The 9,506-nt window shown below is 42.7% G+C and overlaps 1 protein-coding gene across 2 annotated transcripts; it reads right to left on the bottom strand.

Annotated features, from left to right (window-relative positions):
- Window positions 1-3,320: 3,320 nt before the first annotated feature.
- LOC118359354 (rhombotin-1-like) lies at window positions 3,321-9,275 on the bottom strand. Of its 2 annotated transcripts, none has more exons than XM_035737893.2 (4): window positions 8,735-9,275; window positions 7,980-8,170; window positions 6,100-6,225; window positions 3,321-5,160 (listed from the first exon to the last, which is right to left on the bottom strand). In XM_035737893.2, exons 2-4 carry the CDS (start codon window positions 8,123-8,125, stop codon window positions 5,055-5,057), a joined length of 378 nt encoding a protein of 125 aa, XP_035593786.1. In that variant the 5' UTR covers window positions 8,126-8,170; window positions 8,735-9,275; the 3' UTR covers window positions 3,321-5,054. The 2 variants fall into 2 exon arrangements, with proteins under 2 accessions (XP_035593786.1, XP_035593785.1); XM_035737892.2 differs by having other exon boundaries at window positions 7,980-8,193; window positions 8,735-9,272.
- Between the last annotated feature and the right edge of the window lie 231 nt (window positions 9,276-9,506).

Below are 9,506 nucleotides of genomic sequence, written 5' to 3' on the forward strand. Positions count from 1 at the left end.
ATCGTGGTCAAAACTTAGCCTCAATGGTTGCTAAAATGGGAAGAGGTCTGTCCATGACAGGACAGACCTCTACCTTCTTGACATCTCAGTCAACCAGACAGGTCCTAGATAATGTTTCACAGGGAATATTATAACATAAAAGAGAGCCGCACACTCGAGGAGCTCAGATGCAAAAATGTCATTACCAACGTTTCGACAGCCAAGCTGTCTTCACAAGGAATATTACCCAGGCGTGTGGTCATGTGCAGAAAATAGGGACAGGTAAAGTAGGTACAGATAGGGACAAGTAAAATAGGTCAATTGCAGTTGGTCCAGAACAAAGCAACATGTTCTCTCCTGACTCAAAGTTGGGGAGGGACTGATGAAATCAAAGTGACTGTGGTTGACCATGTTGCCAGCCATGGGATGAGCATGAGGGAGGCTGGGCAACGGGTTCAACCAAATCTGAGCTGTTATACTGTTGCAGGTATCATCCGGATATTTCGAAATGAGAACCGGTAAGGTACTGTTAGTGCTGTAGTCTTACTGGTACAGTAATATGTACTATACTTTCACAATGAGAAGGATCTATCACTTAAACCACTCAAATGTTTTTACAGAACTACAAGAAAACCAGTATCTGGTGGAAGAGGTCGACTGTTCACCCCAGAGCAGGAGACCCACATTGTAAATATGGTCATTGCAAATAACTGCATCAGACTCAGAGAACTGCAGGACCACATAATGGCAGATAACACCATATTCCAAAACATCAACAGAGTGAGTCTCTATGCACTGTCTCGTCTACTGAAACACAATAGAATTAGGATGAAGCAGCTGTACAGTCCCTTTCGAAAGAGACTCAGACCGTGTAAAACAACTGAGATATGAATATGTGCAGGTAAGCTATACTATCCTGTCGTTGGTACTGGACCTAGAAGTGTATGGTGCTACATCATATTGACTGATCCCTTTCTTTTCCTACTGTACTACATTGTTTGGTCTTGTCTCTTTCAGAGAGTCATGGAGCTAGAGGCAGATGCAATGCATCATGAGCTAATATATGTGGACGAGGCAGGTTTCAACCTTGCAAAAACAAGGGGCCGCGGCAGAAATATCATCGTACACCGTGCCAACATCAACGTCCCGGGACAACGTGGTGGCAACATAACGTGTCCGGCTATTAGTCAAAACAGCGTCCTTCACCATCATGCAATCCTAGGCCCATACAACACTGCACATATTATCACATTTCTGGACCCCCTCCACAACAGACTAATCCCTAATGACCAGGGGCCAGAGCAGTCCAGGTACATTATCATCTGGGACATTGTTAGTTTCCACCGGGCTGCTGTGGTCCGCAATTGGTTCACAGGTTTTTCCCTTTTCATCGCAATCAAATCTCCCCCCATACTCTTCGTTCTTGAATCCTATTGAATCATTTTTCTCTGCATGGCGTTGGAAGGTGTATGATCGCCAGCCCCACCAACGTATACCCCTTCTACAGGCAATGGAGGAGGCTTGTGGAGACATCGATCAGGGGTCATGCCAGGCCTGGATACGGCACTCCAGGCGATACTTTGCACACTGCCTTCATCAAGACAACATTGCATATGATGTGGATGAAGTCTTATGGCCAGACCCACAAACTAATAATAAAAACAGATTTTAAAAAAAACAACAGATAAAAGATCACCTTACTGCACAAAGGGGACTGTGAAGAAACACAGCCATTTTCTATATATATATATATTGTATTGTAATTTGCACTGTATGACGTATTACATCTAGATATTGTGTGTACTGATGTGTAGGCTGTATGTGACGTTTTAAATGTACATTATGTATACTAAACAAAAGTATAAAATGCAACGTACAACAACTCTACTGAGTTACAGTTTATACAAGGAAATCAGTCAATTGAAATAAATGATGCCCTAATCTATGGATTTCACATGACTGGGCAGGGGCGCAGCCATGGGTGGGCCTTGGAGGGCATAGGCCCACCCACTAGGGAACCAGAAATGCTCACTAACAGGGATGTAAACAGATTTGTGCACACAAGTTGAGTGAAATAAGCTTTTTGTGCATTATGGACAATTCATGGGATCGTTTATTTTAGCTCATGAAACATGGGACAAACACTTTACATGTTGCGTTTATATTTTTGTTCAGTATAGTACGGTCCTTGACTAATAATGTTCTGTACTATGTCATGTTTCATGCGGACCCCAGAAAGAGTAGCTGCTGCTGTTGCAGCGTCTAATGGTGATCCTAATAAATACCAATGCTAGTAATTGTAGTTTGATACTCTATCGCTGGTGAGTTTGAAAAGTAAACAGCTAATATTCTTGATTGCCTACATTTGTTGGAGCTGCATATTTATTACGCCAAACTCTCTCCCTACAATTTGACGTTTGCGTGCACCCGATCCACCCGACCTGTGTTGGTTGAACGTTTTCTGGTCTAATCAGAGGGCAGTGTGCGCATTCCTATAGCCAATCTGTTGCACATTGTTTTTGCGATGGGGATGCTTTTCTTCTGGCTGCGTGGAGAGGAGCCGAAGTACAAGGAGACTGTGCCCCAAAATTATTGACCAAACGTTATAAAACCTGGCCAAATCATTTCAAGTCATCTGTCTCAAGTCAAATCCCAAGTCCTGAGGCTCCAAGTAGTCTCAAGTTGTTTTATTTTCTGTCAAGTCGAGTCTCAAATCATAAAATGTGTGTCCAAGTCATGTGACTCGAGTCCACAACCAACAGGTTATAGTTGGTGGAACCAGCAAGAAAGAGGCCCAACTTGTGGCTATTGGCATAGCGTCTCCCTCCCTTGAATACAGGCGGTTGACGTCAACAACCCTCATCAAATACTCAAAAATATATTCAAATAATGAGATGTATCCACCAATCTAAAGAGAGGACTAGGCGAGAGCGTGACAGCTTGCCATGCCACTTTGTGGACAACGACTCCCATTATTGGTCGGAGAGACAAGAATCTTGCCAGTATATCCTTAATCTTTGGTGGAACCACGGTGGAAGGACTGTATGAAAAGGAAATATCTGAGCGTGTACAGTATGGAGAGGGTCACTAATGGGAGAAGGGTATCACCTCAGACTGCTCACTGCCCCTCAAATGAGAGGCCTTGAATAAGGAACACAGGTGTATCCAGATTTATCAATGGGCCAATTCAAAAAGGTCCCAGAGGCTTATATCATCACGGTGTGGGTATCCTTGTTAGTGTATTCACACACAGATGGCCTGGATTATTCATTAGAGAATGTCCGTCCTCTTATATGCTGCTGCCATCCAGCTATAAGTAACTAGGGTGAGTGGTGAATACATGAGTGCTCAAATAAAATGTCTTTATTGAAAGTCAAAAGCTGTGCAAACATAAATCATACTGCTGTTCATAAAAGGTAACTTAAAAACAAATATCTTCAGAGATTAGAGCATGTTAGTTATTACCCTTTTATTAAAAGGGTCTGCACATCAGAACTCATTAGCAGCAATACCAGTGGACCTGCCTATTGTAAACAGAGGCAGCTTGCCCCCCTGCAAACAAATGAGTGCTGTGCCTTTCTCCTTAGCCATGATTTTGGCAGAACCATTAAAGGTGAACTATGCAGAAATTGCTCTGCCATTTCCTGATTGATAAAATTCTAAAAAGTTAACGACAAATCAAGCAAGTAGAGAAATCATTGTACCATCTAAACCGCTGGAAACATTTTCCATTACCAAAAATATTGTATTTTCAACTGTTTGAAGCTGGTGTACAAAACCAAACGTAAAAGATGCAAAAACAAAACTTAAATGGGAAGCAAAAAAATAAAAAATTGTGCACTTCAAACAGCTCGACCACTTCTTAGACTTGCTTTCAATGCAAAGACAGATCTATAACTCCCATTTCTATGTGAATTTGGTCAGGTCGCCCAACACGTAACACAATGCTGCAGCTTTAATAATAGAGTCCAAACATATGGCTTTGAACTTCTTTTACTTAAAAAAAAATAATAAATTGCACGGCAATGCTCATTAGTTCTCCTTCCTCGTTTCAGTCAATGAGAGCAATATATCATGCACAAGGCCGCTTCATTCGCTAATAACTCTGGTGAGTCTACCGTCGAGGACAGTAAGCATAGCAGAAGTCAAGGCAAAGTGGAATCACCGTTGTCGCTGAGCATCGGGAACTGGGCATATAATCCTGCACTGTCCACAACTGTCAGTTGGGGTGTATTCATTAGCACACTGTAGCAAAACATTTAGTAACATAAACAAGAGTTTCTTATTGAAAAAGTTCAAGTACACTACAAGGCCAAAGGTTTGTGAACATTTGTTTGTCAAACATCTCATGCCAACTTCATGGGCATTAATATGTAGTTGGGGCCCCCCTTGGCTGCTATAACAGCCTCCATTCATCTGGAAAGGCTTTCCACTAGATGTTGGAACATTGCTGCAGGGCCTTGTTTCCATTCAGCCACAAGAGCATTTTGGGCGATTAGGCCTGGTTCGCAGTCTGCTTTCCAATTCATCCCAAAGGTGTTCGAAAGGGTTGATGTCAGGGCTCTGTGTAGGCCAGTCAAGTTCTTCCACACCAATCTCAACAAACCATTTATCTATGGATCTTGCTTTGTGCATGGGGGCATTGTCATGCTGAAACAGCAAAGGGCCTTCCACAAACTTTTGCCACAAATTTGGAAGCACAGAATCTTCTAGACACGTCATATCAGGGCAGAAATATGACAAACTGACTTGTTGTGAAGGTGGCATCCTATGACGTGCCATGTTGAAAGTCACGGAGCTCTACGGGCCATTCTACTGCAAACGGGCTGAAATAGCCCAATCACCCATTTGAAGGGGTGTCCACATACATTTGGCTATGTAGTGTAGGTCCTTCTTCCATTTGGTTCCTAGTGAATACAACCCTGATGTGATGAGACAAGGACTGTCCGGGGATACCGGTAGGGAGTAGTGTCTACTGGCGTTAGCTAGTCTCTGACCAGCAGAGAGCAGTAGAGCCTACAGAGAGCCTGACCAGCAGAGAGCAGTAGAGCCTGACCAGCAGAGAGCAGTAGAGCCTACAGAGCCTGATCAGCAGAGTTTCCATTCTGATGCCCCCCCTCGTAGTCCAGCTGGCACAGTATCATGTTGTTCTTCAGGAAAAACTTGTCTCCCACGCAAAATCTGCAGACACACACACACACACAAATTAGTGCCTTCATTTAAGACCAATGAAACTTCCCAAGTCCTTAAAAGCAGTAGTCATTGGGTAAAGGAAATGAATAGACCTTCATATAGTGTGCTGCATTCCATACAGTATGCTGCATTCCATACAGTATGCTGCATTCCATACAGTATGCTGCATTCCATACAGTATGAAGGCCTACTGCCACGTCGTGGGAAAGTCAGTTGCACAATTGAATGCATTCAACTGAAATGTGTGAATCAGAGGTGTGGGGGAGGCTGCCTTAAACTGGCGAGCAGTTGTGGGTTAACTGCCTTGCTCAAGGGCAAAAGTGCCTTACTCTACCTTGCTGGCACAGGGATTCGAACCAGTAACTTTTTGGTTACTGGCCCAATGCTCTTTACCACTAGGCTACCTGCCGCACCATATACAGTACCTCAATTTCAGGCTCGAAAAAAGATTTGACCTTGTTCCAGAGAGTACCTTAAAGCATTCATACATTTTGATTGTTTGGTATTTGCTGTACTTGCTTCAAGACCAAACTCTTAGCTGGTTGTTTGCACCATTTTGTCTGACCTCAAATGCTCACTAAGAGGCCATACATTAAGTCCCTCTCCGCTAAAAATGTTCCAAAAGCACCAGACAGTCAAACAGATACCCAACATGCCTGTTACTCAAACAGATACCCAACATGCCTGTTACTCACATAAACAAGCTGTTCACGGGATCTATCATGATTATTTTCCTTTCAGGGTCACTTGATGCCTGCTTTTACACAGTATGTGGGGTGAACTGGGATTCATTCATTAGGCACCAAACTGAAGAAAACAGAATGAAACCGGGAGGGAGCACTTGGGACTCAATTTTTGTTTTCCATTGCAAAACGTGTTCCGTTGTGTGTCCTAATGAATATAGCCTTGAGGCTCCCCTCATCTCACCTCTGGCTGCACAGCTGGCAGGCAAAGCAGTCCAAGTGGTAGACATTCTCCCTGGCTCTCATCACCATCTCAAAGGCCGGGATCACCTTACTGCAAGCGGCACAGTTCCCCGTCATCCCAAAAAGCCTGGAGGTGTTGGAGAAAGAGATGCAATGATGTGGGTTGTCTGCATTAGGAAACACCAATTAGGAAATAAACTTTAGTTTCTCATTGGACAAGTTCAGATTCCATCCATCTCCTCTCCTTTCACTACGTTTCATGACAACTGAACACGACCCAGGTAGCCGACTGCTTTGGTAATGCGTTAACTAGGACTTGGCGTATTATCATTTTATTCATATGTTAAAAAGGTAGCATAGGGTGAAATCTTCAGTGATGGAAGAGAGCTTTGAGAAGAACCACGTCCATTGGGTTGAGTCCCTCATAGGATCTACAAAGAGCTGCATCAGAATGTCAAGTCTCACAGAACATGATAGTGCCATAGACCAGTGGCAAACGAGACTACAAGCAAGCAGGCCTAATGAAGCCTAACGAAGGCAATGCTAATGGGGCCTTGGTATGCACCTGGTGTTTCTCCTTAACAAGGGTATGGGCCTTAATGCTAATTCCCCACTAATGGACCAATTAAAATAAATCACATGGTTTTAATCCCGGCCTTCAAAGGCTTTCTGCCTGATCGTTGCGATGACGAGGAAAACAGGAGGCAATTTAGCCAATTTAACTGTCAAACTGGTTTTCCCCTCTAAAAGCAATGCAGCTAATGAGAGACTTAGCTTCAACCAAATCCAGCTGGATCTTACACATGAGACTTGCACTTGAGTTGAATGACTGGTAGTGGGGCTAAATATATTCGCAAGGGTTTCTATAGCAGCAACCCCAGAATAGTTCTGAGGGTTTTCTGTGCTCGAGTGTATTGATGTATGTGAAGAGTTTATTTCCAAAATGAGTTATCCACCAATTTTTCACATTTGTGTTTCCCCCCACATCATTAATTATAGGTACCTTCATGTGTGTAAAATATTACTATTCTTATTTTTATTCATAGAGTTTAGATGTATATGAAAATTACACTTTCTTTTGCAAAACGCTATATTGTTTAGCTGGAATGTAATGTTGGTATCCTGTATATTTGACTGTGATATGTGGTGGTCTCACCTAGATATCTTAAGATGAATGCACTTACTGTAAGTCGCTCTGAATAAGAGCATCTGCCAAATGTAAATGTTTTACATAGAGATTGGATTATTTACAAAAATGTTTTGTATATTAACGTCACAATGTGTTCATTTGTACATTTCTTCATTATAAAATGTTTTATTGCATTTCATAATTTCTTTAAAACAAAATAAGCCAATTTACCAACATTTATGAAAATGGGTATAAAGTTTGTTGGAATTAAACTCTTCATTAAGGAGTTGAACCCATAATGATTCATTTCCAGGTCTGTCACTATAGTTGTATTAATATTTGTGCTCCTCAAGCTCTGATCTCTATTTTATCTGCTAACCAAAACATGGAGATGCTGTTATTTGCCTGTTCTGCTCCCTTCACCAAACTGAGGTAATTTGCCTTAAATCAGAAGATGACCAGATAGGAAGGAGCAACATGGCAATAGTTCCATCAATTGGAAGTCTGAGACAACACCATTATTGCTTACACCCTTCCCTACAAACACAGAGGGGTAGAGGCTAGATTGGAGAGGATTGAAGGGTTGGATCATGTTCAGTAGGGTACGCAACGTTTTAAAACATTTTGCAATGGAAAACATTTTTTTAAATTAGCATTTCATATTGGAAAAGTTAATATAGTCTCTCCCTGTCTCTGTCCGTTTTCTTCCATGTGGTGCCTAATGAACACAGCCCTGGTTTAAGAGTCCTTACCTCAGGTAGTCCTTGTGACAGAGGATGAGGTTGGCTCTGGTGTAGAGGGTGGAGCCCACGTCACCCAGGCGACAGTCACAGCAGGCACACTTCAGACAGTCCTCGTGCCAGTACCTGTCCAGAGCCTCGAGCATAAAGCGGTCCATGATCCTCCGGTTGCACCCGGCGCAGACCCTCGGCTTCCCTCTGGACTGGAGAGGCACAAGGGAGACACCTACAGACAGGCAGACACAGATTTGGAAGTAGGCTACAGTACAGCCATCCCTAACCCTCTCAGTTACATGACCAAGGAATATTGTTTAGCTACCATATCTTTCTATGGTTCTCTCAGGGCTATCATTATCTCGTGATCACTTCTAAATCATATTTTGGTCTTAAACATTTTCTGACTCCACAGCCTATTATGAATGGGACCCTTTCTGGTGCTATATGGCCAGACTGATCCGGTCATAACACAATCATTTCAATGTGAATTAACATTTTAAAAAATAAAAAATAAACTGATTTAGTGAGTTTGTGGTGGAAAAAGTTCTGGCTATCCCTTTAATCCAGTCCCAATGACCAAAGAGACATGGTATTGCCCTTGCTACATCCCAAAAGCCTTCAGATTGTAAATTCATATCACATAGGCTACATTCCTAATTAGGCCTACATGTCGAAGACACAGACTGACAAGGAAATACAAGTCTGTGAATCGTAGACCGACCGTTCGAGCATCAGTTGCTTAAATGTAGACATCCAAATCAGTAACTCACTTTCCTCCTTGTCAAACACCATCGTCCAGACGGCGATTCGACTCCGAGAAACCTTCACACGGCTGCGACAACCTCTCAATGTCCCCCTCGACGTTCGGACGCAAATTCTCGCTGGTCGACGCAAATGGACTTAGATTCTCTTGAAGGTGATCGTATCAAAGTCTTCCAGCTCCGCTAGTAGGAATTGAACGCTTGCAACGATATCAAATCTGACCAGGCATGATTATCTCCATTATAACCCTTTCATGTTGGCAAATTGGCTATAAGTAAAAAGTATATTATGGCATGTGAAAAATAGGCAAAATAGTCCATAGATGTCAGTGGATCAATAATCCTACTTCTCACGCGATATCTACCAAAAGGGTCAGGTTGTATTTCAATAGCTCTGGTGTTGCCACAGCACTTAGATCCATTATACTTAAAAGCATCGGATCAAGCGTTTCAAAGTAGTCTACGGTCAACCTCGGCGTTCTGCCTCTCTAGTTGTGCCAATGCTCTGTAAAAATGTGCACGGCTCTCATAGACCTGCGTGTCCCCGCGCGTGCTAATTATATAAAGTCATTATGCTCCGATCTGATTAGTGGCCCCTCCCCCTCTTTGAATCAATTATTCAATACACACTCTGCCTGTGCCTAAGTATTTTTTTTGTATAAGCTTATTCAAGGACACCAATTACCCTAAGGGCACTTCTCTCATTACTGTAATTTGAACAGGACACAAATGCATTGCCCATTGGGAAGTGTGTGTGTGTGTGTGTGTGTGTGTGTGTGTG

The sequence above is a fragment of the Oncorhynchus keta genome, chromosome 26, assembly GCF_023373465.1.
Source record: "Oncorhynchus keta strain PuntledgeMale-10-30-2019 chromosome 26, Oket_V2, whole genome shotgun sequence".
NCBI lineage: Eukaryota > Metazoa > Chordata > Actinopteri > Salmoniformes > Salmonidae > Oncorhynchus > Oncorhynchus keta.